At 41.0% G+C, this 16909-nt stretch overlaps 7 protein-coding genes across 7 annotated transcripts in view; 3 read left to right on the top strand and 4 right to left on the bottom strand.

The window, feature by feature from the left end:
• The first annotated feature begins 250 nt into the window (after nucleotides 1–250).
• On the top strand, nucleotides 251–1995 carry LOC137579716 (cyclin-dependent kinase 8-like). The gene is given in 3 exon segments (XM_068293514.1): nucleotides 251–472; nucleotides 556–1060; nucleotides 1062–1995. Coding segments are annotated over 3 exon segments (1431 nt in total). The 5' UTR covers nucleotides 251–341; the 3' UTR covers nucleotides 1857–1995.
• On the bottom strand, nucleotides 1897–4771 carry LOC137579712 (putative glycerol kinase 5). Its single transcript, XM_068293500.1, has 6 exons — nucleotides 4476–4771; nucleotides 4314–4407; nucleotides 3753–4261; nucleotides 3229–3686; nucleotides 2367–2531; nucleotides 1897–2306 (listed from the first exon to the last, which is right to left on the bottom strand). The coding sequence occupies exons 1-6, from the start codon at nucleotides 4620–4622 to the stop codon at nucleotides 2030–2032; spliced, it is 1650 nt and encodes a 549-aa protein (XP_068149601.1). The 5' UTR covers nucleotides 4623–4771; the 3' UTR covers nucleotides 1897–2029.
• A 669-nt stretch (nucleotides 4772–5440) lies between these two features.
• Nucleotides 5441–6700, bottom strand: LOC137579071 (uncharacterized). Its single transcript, XM_068292763.1, has 2 exons — nucleotides 6435–6700; nucleotides 5441–6335 (listed from the first exon to the last, which is right to left on the bottom strand). The coding sequence occupies exons 1-2, from the start codon at nucleotides 6591–6593 to the stop codon at nucleotides 5823–5825; spliced, it is 672 nt and encodes a 223-aa protein (XP_068148864.1). The 5' UTR covers nucleotides 6594–6700; the 3' UTR covers nucleotides 5441–5822.
• A 428-nt stretch (nucleotides 6701–7128) lies between these two features.
• Nucleotides 7129–9654, bottom strand: Sk2 (Sphingosine kinase 2). Its single transcript, XM_068291937.1, has 2 exons — nucleotides 8509–9654; nucleotides 7129–8443 (listed from the first exon to the last, which is right to left on the bottom strand). Exons 1-2 carry the CDS (start codon nucleotides 9558–9560, stop codon nucleotides 7408–7410), a joined length of 2088 nt encoding a protein of 695 aa, XP_068148038.1. The 5' UTR covers nucleotides 9561–9654; the 3' UTR covers nucleotides 7129–7407.
• Nucleotides 9655–10227: 573 nt separating this feature from the next.
• On the top strand, nucleotides 10228–13001 carry LOC137578076 (dnaJ homolog subfamily C member 2). Its single transcript, XM_068291726.1, is given in 6 exon segments — nucleotides 10228–10360; nucleotides 10458–10795; nucleotides 10980–11125; nucleotides 11190–12017; nucleotides 12020–12340; nucleotides 12343–13001. Coding segments are annotated over 5 exon segments (2001 nt in total). The 5' UTR covers nucleotides 10228–10360; nucleotides 10458–10544; the 3' UTR covers nucleotides 12798–13001.
• Nucleotides 12924–14765, bottom strand: ICA69 (islet cell autoantigen 1-like protein). The gene is made up of 4 exons (XM_068291736.1): nucleotides 13933–14765; nucleotides 13599–13871; nucleotides 13303–13538; nucleotides 12924–13271 (listed from the first exon to the last, which is right to left on the bottom strand). The coding sequence occupies exons 1-4, from the start codon at nucleotides 14674–14676 to the stop codon at nucleotides 13079–13081; spliced, it is 1446 nt and encodes a 481-aa protein (XP_068147837.1). The 5' UTR covers nucleotides 14677–14765; the 3' UTR covers nucleotides 12924–13078.
• Nucleotides 14724–16909, top strand: part of ko (Stork-head domain-containing protein knockout) — a 75321-nt gene continuing 73135 nt past the window's right edge. The window contains exon 1 of the mRNA XM_068291716.1: nucleotides 14724–14999. The gene's annotated coding sequence lies outside the window, so the exon portion shown is untranslated. The remainder of the gene's footprint in view (nucleotides 15000–16909) is intronic.

Genomic DNA, 16909 nt, shown 5'->3' with positions numbered 1-16909 from the left:
ACGAAATAATTTGTGCATATTAATTTAATGATATGTTAAACAATTTCGATTGACATTTAACCAATTAATGGCACTTTGGAGAATTTACAATAAGGATTAGATTATGAATCATTTCAATATTTTTGACAGTATTTCGCTTTTACGATGTTTAGTTCAACATTTTTTTCTTTTAAATTTTTGTTTTACGCGCCTGTTATCGATATTATTATCGATTAACACACAAATCAGCTGATTGGTGCAGAGAGTTGTCTGGCAACATTGGCTAAAGACGCGAAAAGTAAATTAAACTAAAGTTGCTTTTTGTTTTGTTTATTTTTATCGAAAATTACTCAATTTTAACAATGGATTACGATTTCAAAATGAAAACGCAAATGGAACGAACCAAGGTGGAGGACCTATTTAACTATGAAGGCTGCAAAGTGGGACGCGGCACCTACGGACATGTGTACAAAGCGAAATGGAAGGAGACAAGGTGAGGGAGAAAGATACATACATACATGTGTATGCAGACCTTAAATTGTAAATACTAATGTGGCAATTTATCACTTTTCTCAGCGATGGCAAAGAATATGCGCTTAAACAGATCGATGGCACTGGTCTCTCCATGTCCGCATGCCGTGAGATTGCTCTACTCCGGGAGCTGAAGCATCAGAATGTCATTACGCTGATTCGTGTCTTTCTCTCGCACAACGATCGCAAAGTGTTCCTGCTTATAGATTATGCTGAGCATGATCTGTGGCATATTATCAAGTTCCATAGGGCGGCCAAGGCCACCAAGAAACAGGTGGTGGTGCCGCGGGGAATGGTTAAGAGTCTATTGTACCAGATACTTGATGGCATTCATTATTTGCACAGCAATTGGGTATTGCATCGTGATTTAAAGCCGGCCAATATTTTGGTAATGGGCGACGGTAATGAAAGGGGGCGTGTCAAAATTGCTGATATGGGTTTCGCTCGTCTGTTCAATGCTCCATTAAAACCATTGGCCGATCTGGATCCAGTGGTGGTTACCTTTTGGTATCGTGCACCCGAATTGCTGCTGGGGGCACGACATTACACAAAAAGCCATTGATATATGGGCGATTGGTTGCATTTTTGCCGAACTACTAACATCGGAGCCAATATTCCATTGCCGGCAGGAGGACATTAAGACTAGCAATCCGTATCATCACGATCAGCTGGATCGTATATTCAATGTGATGGGCTTTCCACAGGACAAAGATTGGGAAGACATTAAGAAAATGCCGGAACATCACACACTCACCAAGGACTTTAAGCGTTCCACCTATTCGACTTGTTCGCTGGCCAAATATATGGAACGCCATAAGATTAAACCCGACAGCAAAGCATTCCATTTACTACAGAAGCTATTGCTTATGGATCCCAATAAACGCATAACCTCCGAGCAAGCCATGCAGGATCAATACTTTCAGGAAGAGCCACTGCCGACCCAGGATGTGTTTGCGGGTTGTCCTATACCTTATCCTAAGCGTGAATTCCTTACTGATGATGATCAGGAAGATAAGTCGGATAATAAACGTCAACAACAGCAGCAGCAGCAACAGCAACAGCAACAACAACAGCAGCAGCAGCAGCAACAACAGCAACAACAGCAGCAACAACAGCAACAGCAGCAGCAGCAACAACAACAAATGAATCCAAACGAACCAAATGCCAAACGTGTTCGTCTCTCTGGTGCCGGAAATCAACAGGATTTCCATCACCAGCAACAGGCAGCCCAACAACAACAACAGCAGCAGCAGCAACAACAGCAGCAACAACAACAACAGCAACAACAACAGCAGCAACAAATGATGTTCAACCAGCAACAAAATTTCCAGCAACGTTTTAACTAAGCCACATAGAAAGACTGATTTTATCCAGTTTTTTTTTTTTTTTTTTGTTCATCATCTTTTCTAAGTAAATTAATTTAATAACATTTTTTGTGTGTAAGTGTAAGAATAACATATTAAAAAAAGAGAACAAATAGGACAACCTCTTCGTTTTCTCCATGTAATAACAATAAGAGCTAATACCAATCACTAAATCGTCCAATGGCCTCATTCCACTTGGCCATTCGTGCGAAAAGTGTGTCATAGTGTTTCGATTGCGGCTGGAACACACATTCCACTTGACGAAATCTTTTGAGATCATCGAAATCATGCCAAATGCCATGATTAATGCCAGCCATAAATGTGGCACCCATAATGCTAGACTCGGCATTCTGGGCCCGTTCAACCTTCAATTGACTGAGATCAGCCAGAAACTGGCAAACGAAATCATTCCGCGAAACCCCACCATCGACCCTAAGCAAAATAAACAATAAATTAGATTTCTCCTACTATTCAAAGATCTCTTCCACTTACTTGATCAGATCCAGTTTCTGGTTGGTCTCCTTCTCAGCCGCGTCGATTAGCTGCACCACCCGAAAAACAATGCTCTCGAGCAAAGCTCGCACCAAATGGGCCTTGGTGGTGGATGGTGTCATGCCAATGAATCCACTGGCAGCACGATAATCATTCACAGGTGGCTAGAAGAACCAAAAGGTGCAGGAGAACTTAATTAGTTTATCCATAAACTTATTGTGAGCAAACTGCTACTTTAATGATGATATGAAGCGAATATTTTATTTCAAGGTCCCATTATATAAACCCTATTGAAACATACGCTTTAAGGTTTCGGAATCAAACACGGCATACAATATCAACAAAAATTGCTAGGGTATTTAATTTAAGTAGACTGAATACTTAAATTTAATGCTTCTGAAATGCTTTTTGTTTTTATTACCCTCTAAATTAAACTTGACAGGTTAATTAAAAAAGCAAACGATTATCATTTAAGCAGTAAATGCTAATATTAAAGGTCATGCGTTCTATTTTCATAAGGTTTAGAATGAAAATAAAAACAAATTGGTGAAATAAGTGAGAGAAATCAAATTGGGAAACACCAAGAAGTCGCTGAACTTTAGATTGTGGTTTGTGGTAATGAGGTAAGCAGATCTTAAATTTATAGTTGACCAAAACAAAACTTTAAACTAAAACTTTCATATAATTGTCTACCTGCATTCTAACAATGTTGTCTCTAAAAGGAATAGATTGAACAATGTTTTGATTAAATATTCTATCTATCATCTATAGTTGTGTTCGACGGATTAGATAATGGGCTCTTGATTATAATAAAAAAGTAGCAGCAGTTCGAGAAATTAGTTTACGATCGTTGGACTTACCCCCTAAACCACTAAATGCAGGTATAAAGTATACATCATTTGTGTCTGCAACGGATTTTGCAATGGCCGATGTCTCTTTGGGTTGGCTAAACAGCTCACATGACTGGGCCCAAGTGATGACAGTGCCAAAATCATGAGATGCTCCCTCAATACAATAGATGGCATTCTGTTGCTTGAATTTATGCTTATTGTTCAATTGCCAGGCCACCAGCGGATACATGCCACTAATTGATGCATGGCACTGGGACCCAGTGACTAAATTGAGAAACGCACCCGTCCCCATGGTGACTTTAACATCATTGGAGCGAAAACAATGGGAGCCCCATATGGCGGCTGTTTGATCGCTGCAGGATGAAGCAATTGGTATGCGGGTATTAGCCCAATCCTGTCCAAAGGCTATGGGATTCACATGACCAAATCCATTATACCCATTGTCGACAACACGAGGCAGGATGTTAAGCTAGAAAAAAATCAAGAAATAATAAGAAAAAGCCTTTCCAATCGAATTTAAAGATTATTGTCCTACATCAATGCCAAACATCCAACTAATCATCTTCGACCAGCTGAGCGTGAATGGATCAAAGAGTCCAGTGGCTGTGCTTGAGGTTATATCGGTGATATGTTCGATATTCTCCGTCTGCTGAACCGCATGACCACCGGAACGCAATTTGTATAGAAGCCATGAGTCCAGCAACTCCAGACGGACTGCATTCTCTCTAATAGCTTGCTGCAGGCGCTTATTGTGGGCAATCTCGTACAGTAGTCTTGGTGTGACCTGACCATTCATCAATTTTAGCATACTTCCGGCCAGAAAACGCGAATTTCTGGTAGCCAAATAAAGGCCAAAGAAGAAACCATTCATTGTACGCTTCATGCAACCGGAATTCCATTGCTCGACCAGATCATCGGCTCGCAAATCCTTCCAGGTGATAAAGTTATGATAGTACTCATTTGTCTTATGATTCCAAGTTAAAAATGTGCAACGTTGTGTGGATATAGTTAGGCAGGTAATTTGTGAAGGCAACAGCTTAGCATCTACAAAAAATCTGTTTAGAGAGTGAGTCTGATAAATTAAGGATTCTCTTACCTCTTATGGCTTCCTTTATAACTTTGACAACCTTACGCCACAGGCATTCAGGTTCGATTTCAAAGAAACCCGGTTGGGGATTTAATAGCTCTACCTAGCAGCAGAGAACAACAACAATAAATAAACTAATAATTAAATTGACAACGGCAATTACTAGCTTACAGCATCTGTTGATGACCCTTTGACCGTACATTTCTCGTCCAAAATGAAACATCTCACGCTAGTGGTTCCAACATCCAATGCTGCAATATAAGCTGTAGCTTCTGTAGTTGTTCCTATTGTTGTTGTATCTGTTTCTGGTGGCGACATGTTTGTCGTAGCACGCTTGAATTGTTACTGATATTGTAGTATTTGGGTCCGCAAGTCAATTGGCTGCTTATCCATCTCGCTGGGTGGCAATTTCATAGTGCTAGGTTTACACTTCCCTTATCACAACTCACTGATTTGGGTTTCATTTATAAAATGTGATAACGGAGAGCCAGTGTTGCCATACTGCTAGATATTTAAACGGCAAAGCCAAACTAGCTAGAGGGGTGCCCGAAAGAAAAAAGCTGTTTTTGGTTTTATGTTGGGTTTTTTCTAATGGACATATAGAAAAATGTAAATTCAAAGATAGATTGAACAATGCTATGAGAACTTATATACCCTGCACTCATACGATGGAAAAAACTTGATCAGTAACAAAGAAGAGGTAAGTGATGGTCGCCTGTTTGTATAAACACCTTTGGGACATATAGGAACTCTATCTACCAACTAAAATTGACCAATTTAACCTATTTCGTTACAAAATTAGAAAAATTATTGAAAACTACAATTTTTTTAACTCGTCCAACTTATATTACAAAAGCTCAGTTGTGTGTATAGAGATAGAGTTAAATGCTAAATTAGCAACACTATTGGTGCATGGACCTAACGGTTGCAATATCCAAATATAACGTTTCAATATTTTGAATTGATACCATGTCTCGACACCTGCTCATATTTCTGATTGTTATCATTTGGCGTTAAGTGATAAGTTCTCTATAATTAGAGACATTATCAGCAAGTGTGGCCGCGGACTGATTTCTGGTTTCCTCGGCCGAGTGACTCGGGTTCCCCTTTAAGTCAACAATCAATGTGTCATTACATTTATGTGGTTTTGTTTTACAACTTTATTTTATATACACATAGACACGTATATAGATATCAATATTTATGTATATGTATATATATATTGGTATATACAATATAAATATGGGTTGGGCTATAGATAAACATTTATCTAAAATAGTCAACATCATACTAACAGATTTGTTCAATAAAATACAATGTTCTCTTTACAATCAACAATCATTAAATACATCAAGTTCTATATATAGAGTACATGCTAAAAGCGTCCTCTCTATGTTTTCGGTATGCATCTGGGTTCGCCCACTTAGGTACTGGTACTGGTTTCTCTTTCTTGCGAGATATGTCTATGACTAAATTGGAACGAAGCGTCGCTAAGCTTAATCTTTGGCCCAATTTGGCTTACATATCCGTTGGAAGAATGTCTGGTATAAGATATTGACATAGCTCCACTTCATCGCCAACAAATTTGACCTTCTTGGCGGTGTTATCATCTAAAAGCACTCGGATTGCTGGCCAAATGGTGGAAAACAATCCTGGTGAATTGATGATTAAACAAATGCCAAGACGTTCCGGAAAATGCTTGCTCAGCAGCCAAATGAGGTTCTGCACCAGCTGATAGTCCATGCAGGAGGTACTAAAGTCGGCCAGATCAAAGACAATGCACAACCGATCGGTCACCTCCTCAAAACACTTTTTGCAAGCCTCCTCTAGATTGTACACTATAAAGCGAGTCAACTCATCGATGTCACGTGCAGAAGCATTGTGGTTTTTGGCTGGAATGTAGATTACTGGACGGCCGATGCAGTCACGATGACGTAATACCCGAGCCTTGCCCTCCAGACCACTTCGATCCATTTCGCCCAGCTTGGCTACGCCATATGTTTCGCGCCATTTGTTTGTCTTCAATATGGCCTAAAGCAGCAGAACAGTAGAGAGGCGGGGTATTAAAAATCAGAGACTTTTGCGATAAGTTTTTCCCGGCGTGGGCTGAAGATGACGCCGTCAACTTACTTGGAATGCGGCATCTGTAGTCTTAAAAGCCCTCAAATAGCGTCTCAAGGAGAAATCATTATGGTATTGTGTAGGGTCTGCATCGACAATTAGTTTCATTCGCTCCTTCAGATCCTTTAGATCTTGTTCGTTAACTGGCGCCAATTCCTCGGATGACATATTGCTTCTGATTTCGTCCTCTGTTTTGATCTTGATATTCGCGAACTGCACTAAGCCTGTTTTTTTTTTTTTTTTTTTTTTTTTTTTAGAACTGTGCTACAAATTAGAAACTGTGCTGGTTAATTTTTGGAACTGTGCTACGCAGTATTTTGTTCAAAAGCCCTCTGCATTGGGTCCAAGCTTTTTTTTGGAACCAGTTCCAATCAGTGCTGCCAGAATCTCCTAAGGAAACTATTAATATTGTTGTTTTCTAGAAATAAATGTAATATATTTTATGTAAGTACTTAATGGGAAAAAATCAATCAAAATCAAAAAGTACTTACTTTTAGATGGATGGGGTATTGAAAAGTTTATAACATTATTATAATGACATTTCAAGCTGATGAAAAAACAAACGCATCAAAATAGATTTACCACCATGCTAGATTTATCTACTAAACTGCTAAAAAAGTGCCAGCACTGAAACCAACCGATTTCAATGGGCAATTAGATGCCGTTATCTTTATATATTTAAATTTTGTTTATATCGTTATGATATTTTGTTAATAACTTTTAATAAATTTATAAATGTTAACAAGACAAAACTGATAAAATTATATAAAAGAATACACACAACTCGTTCAGTGGTTATCTAACCTAAGTACCCAATAACAAAATAAGTAATAACTACATATACAAATGCAGAGATTCCAAGTTTCGATTCAGATTCTTCTTTCCTTTCTATAGAGATTAAATATTGCTCGAATGTTTATGTGTTGGTCTATCTAGGTCGTTGATTGAAAATTGCTCCTTTCTTCATCGTTCGCTTTTGATACTACTTGGGCACCATGACTCGGGCTATGCCCGGCAACACTTCCGCCTGTAGTGGGCCAAATTCAACGCGCTCACCATCGATAGTGATGATGCCATGATTATCATGAGGTTCCAAACGAAAGGCTCTTACGGGCAAAACCTTGACATACTGATTATTCACCTCCGGCAAATGTGTGCCGGAGCTCATGTTGTAGAGAAAGCTCAATAGATGGGGACGACTTATGCCACCGCGTATAAGAATAAGGTGAATGGTGCCATCGTTCATTTGGGCCTTGGGTGCAAAATGGCAATCGATACCCAGATGCGTTTGATAGACAGCATGCATCATTATGAATTCACCCTCCTCGACCTGCCAACCATCTTCTGGGGACAGCGGTTGATCCAGATCCGGTAAACTGCTGGGAGGGCCGAAATTCTGCGGACGATTTTCCAAATATGATGATGCCCCATAAATCTGTGACTGTTCAGCCAAATCACTCTCATCGGCTAAACTGTGATAGATGCTATCTGATATGGAATAGTAGTAACTACGTCGCGATCCCCCCGACAGCCAACTATCGCAGCGTGAACGAAAGGATTGGTTGATGGAGGTCTCCAGTGAAATGACATCGGCAAATTCTGACGGCAAACATTCAACGGAATGATGAAGGCTTGCTGGCACATTTAACAACTGTTGCTTATTGAGGGTCGTATTATAACTGCGACTGGATTGCAGCATCCTAAGTGTTGGCTCCTGCATTCCTTCCATTCCTCCGACTCTCTGGCCCGTTTGATGGCTTGGCAAATAGCTAACTCGGCCATTATAAGTTCGCAGATTTGCCAGACGATAAAGCGTCCAAATGGTAAAGCGTTGATAGCCAAACATGCGTAAACGTTCGCTCTCTATGTCTACATCTGAGATGAAGCCCCAGCCAATGGAGAGAAAGGAGTAAACGGAGCGTTCCTTAAGCTGAACACGTACCACATCCATGGGTGAACTGCGGCCACTGATGACAGTCAAAGCGGCACCCAAAACTGGCTTACTAAAATAGGGTTCGCTATTAAAGTAAAAAAGAAGTATTAATAAAGGATTACCGTCCGATTCCCTCGAGGAGTCACTTACTTATATCCATGGGCTATGGAGCGTGCTAGACCATTGCCAGAACCGCATGGTATTATGCCCAAAGCTATATTGGGCAACACTTGCTCCCAATCTTCACGCTGCATCAGACCATTGACAATCTCATGGAAGAGTCCATCACCTCCGACAGCCACCACACAGCACCAGGCATCCAGGCGACGTGTACTCATCAGTTCACTGGCAAAATTGGAATGTTTCGTTACATATAGATCATAAGGCACTTCAGCCTCGTTTAACACTGGAGAGACATGCATATTAAAGACTTCACGGCCATTGCCTGACCCGGATTTGGGATTAAGCAGCACTAAAACACGACGACGACGCTCTTCATTGGTACGGTCTACAAAAATATCCTCAAGCGTTTGATGCAATTGCCAGCGCAAAGCGCGATACCAACGATCCGCCTCTCGCATATTATCCTCGAAGGAGTCAAAGGAACGAAAACGCAGAGTCAATACCGTGCGCTCTCTATGAAGCTCGCTACGCAAACTTTTCTTTTTCAGCACGTAGGCAAAAACATAAAGATATGCACTGACATCGCCATCGCATGCGTATTCTTCCTTGCTGGCTGTGCTGCATTTGCTTGGTGTGGCCCCATTGTTGCGATTGTTGCTACGGCTGGTTGCCGAATTCGCCGGCGAATTGGGATTTCCGCTGCTGCAGGCACAGGCATTGGCCATGGCCAGGCGACGCGTCTTCTTTAGCCGCATGCATCTTGCTCCAACGATATCGCATATTTTCACGGTTTGCTCTTTGATGGTGGTGCCAGTGGGTGACTCCCGCTGCAGTGTGAATCCAGTTGTGTCCAGACGCACACGGAATACGTGGCTACTGCCCTTTTTCCGTTGACTAGTGTAGAAAGTGTCGCTGACATCGTGACGATGATTACTCTCACCATCGCCATCGGCCGTGCCCGTGGCCACAACAACAGTATTGGGTGTAGGAGTGGGAGTGGCAGTGATTGTGGCGATTGGCGTCGAGCCCATGGAACTTGTGCCGTCGCTGCTGCTGTTCTTCTCATGAGATTGATTCATATTTAATTGAGATTGGGATGCTTTGAAGCATTTTTGTTTCCGTGACAGCGCTTGTCGTCTTATCACTCACTCACCAACCAACCAAGGCCATCGTTAGCAGTGCTGCCAGTTTAGCAATAAGGTTGCTAGATCTAGCAGATTTGAAAAGAAACTGGCAACTTTTTTTTTTAAATACTATTAGCCACAAATCTAGCAATTTTAAATATATAACGTTTACATAGAATAAATATTTGAACTTGTTATAAACTCGTTGGTTTTATTCGCCGGTTTGTTTTTGTGATTATCGAAAATAAATAAACAAAATTAAAACAATAATAAATAAAACCTGGCTACAAGGTGAGGAAGCCAAGCAATGAATTCGCTTTAAGAGTGTTTTTAACCATATTTATTAAAATGCTAATATAATCATTTAAGATAGTGAAATTATGTTCCTTTTTACTTTATGTATTTTAATTTTAGTTTTCTTTCATTTAAATACATTTAAATAGTTTATCGACTATTTTTGGCATTTTTTAGCATATTTTCCTTAAAATCTAGCTATTTTTTGCTCGGCAGCACTGCCGATTTAGCGAAAATTTCTGCCTATCGTTTGAAAACAACTAAAATTTTTTTTAAATTTAAACGTTTCAGCCTTGCCATGAAATATCCTGATTTTCCATTATGTATCTAGTAGAATCTTAGTAGCTAGTAGTTAGACTTTCAATTTTGCGACAATATTATGTTGTATAAAAATTTCAAGTGCTTCAGATATTTGGTGACAGCGGCAACCCTAAAATCAGAAGACCCCAGCACATGCGGTGGTGAGTGAGCTAGGCACAGAGTGTGAGAGCGAGTGAATATTAATTTTTGTGCAATTGCTTTTTCTTATTATTTGTTTGTTGAACTGAACATTTTTAGTGAAGAAACGTGTGGCTTTATGTAATCTTTAAGTGGGCTAATAACAAAGTGTCAGTTAGTGTAAGCATTTGCAGTTTGGTGGTGGTCATGACTAACAGCCTGGAATTGGAGTTACCGCTCAAGGTCGCGCGTCATCGAATCGAGCGCGTTGGCTTTGCGTATTTCAATGCCCGCCGTAGCAAAATTGCGCCAGGCGGCGTGGAACGTAGCGAATCCGATGAGAAACTGCTACTTAATGGAGCTGGTGAAGAAGTCGATATTAAATACCTCAAATCCCTCGATCCCAAAGAGTGGAAGGAGCAGGATCATTATAGTGTATTGGGATGTGGTAAATTGAGGTAAGTAATTTTTTTTTTTTGTGGAGCACGTGCTAGAACGAAAGCAAGAGCAAGAGACGCCGACAGAGACACACACGCACATGCGGCAGAGAATAAAAGATAAACGGGGACAAAGACAGAGAGGGAGAGCACTTTGTATATATATAAATATATATATATTATATTCTCCCACTGGTTTTTGTAGATTTGAAGCCACTGATGACGATATACGCCGAGCCTACAGACGCATGGTGCTGCAGCACCATCCGGACAAACGAAAAGCAAAGGGCGAGGAAGTCATCACGGATGATGACTACTTTACTTGCATAACAAAGGCATACGAAATATTGGGTAAGAGGAGTCGTCCTCCATTCCAAGATACAAATGTAATAGCTTTTTTTTTCGCGGTACACAGGTACTCCGAAAACTCGCCGTAGCTTTGATTCGGTTGATCCGGAATTTGATGATGCCTTCCCCACACAAACGGATATTGACAACGATTTCTATGCTGCCTTCAATAAGTATTTCCATCTGAATGCACGTTGGAGCGAAAAGCCAAATGTTCCATCGTTTGGCGAGGAGAATGCCAAGCGTGAGGAGGTCGAACGTTTCTATAATTTTTGGTACGACTTTAAATCGTGGCGTGAATTCAGCTACATGGACGAAGAGGACAAAGAGAAGGGCCAAGATCGGGATGAGCGTCGTTGGATCGAAAAGGAGAATAAGGCGGCACGGATAAAGCGTAAGAAAGAGGAAATGACACGCATTCGAGCACTTGTCGATTTGGCCTACAACAATGACAAGCGTATCCAGCGGTTTAAGCAAGAGGAGAAGGATCGCAAGGCGGCGGCCAAGCGAGCCAAAATGGATGCCGTCCAGGCTCAAAAGGCCGAACAGGAACGGGCTGTGCGTGAAGCCGCCATGGCCAAGGAGCGGGCCGAAAAGGCCGAACAGAAACGCATCGAGCAAATTCGCATTGAACGCGAGCAGCAAAAGAAAGTGCTTAAGAAAGAGAGAAAAACGTTGCGAGACAAGGTCAAGGATTCCAAATATTATGCTAAAAATGAGAAGGATCAGATAAAGCATATGGAGGGTACAGAGAAAATATGCGAGACCTTCTCATTGGCTGAACTGCAGGCACTGAACAAGGCTATGGAGACAAAGGGACGCGAATCATTCCTGGCCGCCATACAGACCGCTGATCAGAAAATCGCCACAGAACTGGAGGAACTGACTCAGGCTCAACAAAGAAATCGGCAGCTAGCATAAACAATGCCACATCGAAGGGAGCTGGTGGTGTCAAGGAAGTGAAAAAGGTCGGTGACTTGTGGAGCAATGAGAATGTTCAATTGCTTATAAAGGCAGTGAATCTATTCCCAGCTGGCACCGCCCAGCGTTGGGATGTGATAGCGACATTTATCAATCAACATGGTGGTTCATCGGGCGGTGGCCTGGTAACAGCCCGTGATGTGTTAAACAAAGCCAAGGCCCTGCAGAATAGCGATCACTCAAAAAGTTCGCTAAAAACGCATGCTAATGATGCAGCCTTTGCCAGTTTTGAGAAGTCCAAAAGGAAGTGCAGACGTCCAATGACATCACCTTGGGTGAGGAAAGCAGCTCCGCCAATGCAACGACAAAAACGACAACAACAACAACGACGACGGCGACGAAAACGTTGAAAACAAATTCATCGGATAGTAAAGAGAATATTAAAGAAAATGGTGGCAATATCAAGCAGAATGGCATTGGAACAGCACCAGCAAATGGGCCTGTTTCTGTTACCGTTAATGGAACTGGCTCTGCTACTTCTATTACATCGACTGGGTCATCCAAAACCTGGACCAAGGAGGAGCAAGCTCTTCTAGAGCAGGCCATTAAAACTTATCCCACAACTACGCCCGATCGTTGGGATCGCATTGCCTCATGCATACCTAATCGCAGTAAAAAGGATTGCCTACGTCGAGTTAAAGAGCTGGTCGAGCTGGTGAACTCCAAAAAGGAGGCACAAGCGGCTGTTAAATGAGTTTCATAGCATACCCAAACGCAAACAATTATCTTCCCATTCTCCAGTCGCCTTGCCTTTTTCTCTTCCTGCTCCTACATCTCCTTCTCCATATTCGCCAACTCCTGCTCCTTCTCCTCGTTTAGCTGCTGTGTCCCATATATAAATTTTATTTAAATAAAACATAAAAAGTTTTTTGAACGTTTAGCGAAAAGTTACATACAACGATTCCTCTACATTTTCGAACTAACTAAATGGGGGATGGGGTCCAACTGGTCAGGGGTCATCATCATCGTTCTATCTTATGTCTGTTCGGCCACACTGCGTCCGCCACTCAGTTTCAAATCAAATGCCTGGGGATTCGCCAACGGATCAAGATCGGCAAAGAGCTCTAACCATGGATTGTTATTGGCTGTGATTGATTGGGATTTGGCAGGATTAGCCGCTGCTCCTGATGAATTATCCGACGACTTGTTGTTGGCGTTGGTACCCAGGCTTGTTGTTGCCGGCATTGGTGACGGGGGGCGGTTGACTGAACATGCGAGACCAGAATTTTTGGTTGCTACCATCCCGTTGTTGTTGATCCTCATCTCCCTCCTCCGCTCCGTGCAGTGAATCAATAAGAGGACTTTCCTCGAGCTGTTTGGATAGTTCAATGAGCAATGATTCATTGTCGCCACATGCTGGATGAGCGGATAATAATGGTTCGGCCTGAGATTTAGATTCAACGCTTTCACTTTTAGGCTTATCCTGATATTCACTCTGAAAAATAAAAACATTCATTATTTTTTTTAGGGAGTCAATATTCAATGGAGGACTAACCGCAAAGAACATAGATTGATCTTTGTCAACTGTTTCAATTGGAGCGGCAGCTGCTGGTTCCTCTGCCCCTCCCTCACCGTCGGCCGGCAGTGCTCCTTCGTTCTGGGACAGTTCCTTTAGCACACAAAAATCATATTTTGGCTTTACAATCAGAGCATTCGATATGCTCTGAAAAGTGGAGGCGGCCTTCTGGGCGAAATTCTTCAGTTCAGCCACATAGGCGACCAGGGCATGGGAATACATATTGCAGCGGGCAGCAGCCAGTAAATCAATCTGGAAAGGTGATGTTACAAGTAGGTAAGAATAATTTTTAGTTTTAAGGAAGAGGTACAACCTTTTGTATGGAGTCCATTGAGTAGCCATCGAAATTGTGCTTGGCCGCTCGGACATGAGCCTGGGCTGTACGGAATTTATCTAATCCTTTGCCCGTATCCGGATCTAGCTCTTGGCTGGCGGATTTCATCCAACACAGGGCTGCTCTATATTCGGTGCGTTCCTTCTCCATGGCCTGCAGTGTGATTTCCGTATCTTTGACTGCACGACAGCGATAGACATCGACCTCGTGCTGTAATCGCAACAGCGGCACACGTACGCACATCCGTTGCTGTCCGGCAAAGGACATAGCCTTTCCCGTATGGGTGATACTATTGCCCGTTGTTTTGCTCCGTTTGCCCGCCTCTTTCAGAAAGCGCCCAAAAACACACTCCTCTTGCGATAAAATGCACAAGCGCTCCTGATATTGGTCAATTATTTTGCATAGTTTTAGGGTGGTTTCCGATATTGATTTAAACACCTCGATTTTGGCATCGAGCTCAGCATCGGATTTGATAATATGCTTGTCCTCCTTGGATCCTAGCTTTCGTTGAACAGCCTTTTTGGTAATCCAAAATTGGTGTTGAACCTCCGACTTTAGCATATTGTTTTGGGATTCCTTCACTATGTTCGCTAAATCTCTCAGATTGTGTGAGTGTTGAACGAAGGTAATGTAGGGAGGTGGGAATTTTTTTTTTTTTAAATGTAGTGATGGCCGATTTTTAATCGATTTGCGTAACGATAGATGGAGCCACTGTGGTGTCATAAGTCAAAACGGTAATTCTGATATTTTGTGGGTTTTCCAAATCTGGTCACACTACCCAGCAAACTTTTCCTGCTAACGGCGCACGAATAGCTCCAATTTCTAGTTGTTATTTTTGTTGTTGTTTATTGTTATCAAAGAATTATTCAAAATAATTGTAATAAATTTTGTGTCACGTTACTAATCAAAATAAAAAGTATATAAAACGAGGCCAACCCTTTAGACAAAAAAAAATAAATAAATAAAAATAAACACGATAAACTGAAGCTGCATTTTAGCGGGCGCTAGAATATTTAAATAAATATTTGAGCAAGTGTGAGACTAAAGTGAGTTTATTTGAAATTTGTTTTGTATTTTTTGTTATTGTTGTATTTTTTGCCGGGTTTGAAGGCAAGTTTTTTCTTTTTTTTGAAGTTGCAAGAAACAAAGTGCAATTGAAAGTGACATATAAACATACATATGTATGTACATACGTACAATTCATACATACATACATACATATGTATATGCCGCAGTACGTTTAATTTACTTGACAGGTGAGACTCATATATGTAGTTAGAAAGAGAGGGCCAGATCGTGATGGATGCTACTGCCGCTAACTGTCCAGTCGACGCAACAACCAGAAGAAGAAAGTGAACAGCAACAACAACAACAACAACTCTGTGTGTGCGAAAAGTTTTCTTCTTGCAACTTTAATAAAGAAAATAAAAAAAGGAAAAAAAACCGGGTTGAAATCGGCCACCTGCAGCAGTACTTAGGTGTATGTGTGTGTGTGTGTGGGTGAGTGTGTGTGTGTGTGTATGTGTGAGAGTGTAAGTAGTTCAATTGATTTGATAGATAATGCACTCTTGTTGTCTTTTAACACCAACAGCGCGTGACTTTCTTGTCTTTCTGAGCTCTGGGCCGCCGCAATTAGGTCCGCTTCAATTTGAAATTGTAACGCAAAAAGGTCATGGCACTTGGCTTTAATGTGGGCCCAAAGCCAAAAAAAAAAAAGAAAAAAACTATACATATATGTATGTATATGCATGTGGATCCCTCCACTGCCACACCCCCCTTCTCACGCTCCCACTGACAACCTCTTTATAGTTATGTTTATTCAGCATCAAAGTCGCGCTCCGCCTTCAACAAACAATGCCTAAGAAAGAGGGAGACATAGACAAACCAAATAGGAATAGGTAGGGGGAGTGGAGGGATTGAAGGGAATAGAGGTGGTCAAAAGCGTCTTGTTTCGTTTTGGTCTTTTATTTTTTGTTTTTGTTTTTTTCTCTCTCGTTTTTTTTCCCTTCTTCTATTTGTTATTGAAAAATAAAGATTTCTCTGCAATTGCACTTGATGCTGCTTACCTGACACACTTGTTGTTGTTGTTGTTGTTGCGTTTGGTCGGTCGCTCGACTTTAGAATTGTTAACGAAATCGGAGTTAAGAGAGGACTAGTCACCCAAATGCATACACACCCTTCAAGCCCCCCATACCCGTCACCCCATTTTCCCCATCCCACAGTACTACGTCAATGTTTTCTGTTTTGGTTTCTTTTTCCCATTTAATTTATTTTTTTCGCAAATTTTCTCACAGTCCCCACAAAATATACATAAAACAAAAATCTTACATTTGAAACTTGAATGATCGACAAAAAGTTACCGCTTAGGTGCTAATTAGTTATGCAATCTAATTAATGGTGAACAAGGACATAAGACATACATACATTTCTGAGGTAAAAATAACTTTTTTTTAAACTGGGTTTTTAATATCTTCTTCCTTAGTTTTGCCAAGAGTATGTACCAACAGAGTGCATACAGAGTGTGCATAGAGAGAGAGAGAAAGAGAGCATATAAGCCGCGTCGATTAGGCTTCTTTAGTGGAAGATATTATATATATATATAATCTATATTTCGATTATTATCGGTTCTAATATGCTTCGATAATATATACTGTGGGTATACAGGGTATAAAAACAAGCACAGTGCTCTTAAGCAATTGACTTCTATAACAAACTTTTGATACCCTCTGTTCATCAAGAACGGTTAAATCAAAAACTTAGTTGAATGCAAATGTTTTTATACTTTTTAATTTGAACCTTGTAGTTACGAGCTTTGCCTCTTATTTTTTGTCTGGTATTGTTGTGATTCCCAACAAGTTTTGGTTTTTTTCGTATAAAATTCACTTATACTTGCTTGATCAATAGTCTTAAGTTCTTTAAAACTATTCAAGTTGCGCTAGCAAAGGGTATTAAATAA

This window comes from Drosophila tropicalis, unplaced genomic scaffold (assembly GCF_018151085.1).
Source record: "Drosophila tropicalis isolate 14030-0801.00 unplaced genomic scaffold, ASM1815108v1 contig_1190, whole genome shotgun sequence".
Classification (NCBI taxonomy): Eukaryota; Metazoa; Arthropoda; class Insecta; order Diptera; family Drosophilidae; genus Drosophila; species Drosophila tropicalis.
Note: the sequence above shows the minus strand (reverse complement) of the source record. Positions and strands in the feature narration are given on the sequence as shown.

Coding starts and splice junctions, on each gene's coding strand:
- LOC137579712 (XM_068293500.1), bottom strand. CDS start 4,622: ATGTCGCCACCAGAAACAGATACAACAACAATAGGAACAACTACAGAA. Junction 4,262..4,313: donor TATAAAGGAAGCCATAAGAG/GTAAGAGAATCC, acceptor GATTTTTTGTAG/ATGCTAAGCTGTTGCCTTCA. Junction 2,307..2,366: donor CAGAAACTGGATCTGATCAA/GTAAGTGGAAGA, acceptor TATTTTGCTTAG/GGTCGATGGTGGGGTTTCGC.
- LOC137579071 (XM_068292763.1), bottom strand. CDS start 6,593: ATGTCATCCGAGGAATTGGCGCCAGTTAACGAACAAGATCTAAAGGAT. Junction 6,336..6,434: donor CTACAGATGCCGCATTCCAA/GTAAGTTGACGG, acceptor CTGCTGCTTTAG/GCCATATTGAAGACAAACAA.
- ICA69 (XM_068291736.1), bottom strand. CDS start 14,676: ATGACACCACAGTGGCTCCATCTATCGTTACGCAAATCGATTAAAAAT. Junction 13,872..13,932: donor CAATGGACTCCATACAAAAG/GTTGTACCTCTT, acceptor TCACCTTTCCAG/ATTGATTTACTGGCTGCTGC. Junction 13,539..13,598: donor ATCAATCTATGTTCTTTGCG/GTTAGTCCTCCA, acceptor TTTATTTTTCAG/AGTGAATATCAGGATAAGCC.
- Sk2 (XM_068291937.1), bottom strand. CDS start 9,560: ATGAATCAATCTCATGAGAAGAACAGCAGCAGCGACGGCACAAGTTCC. Junction 8,444..8,508: donor TCCATAGCCCATGGATATAA/GTAAGTGACTCC, acceptor TTACTTTAATAG/CGAACCCTATTTTAGTAAGC.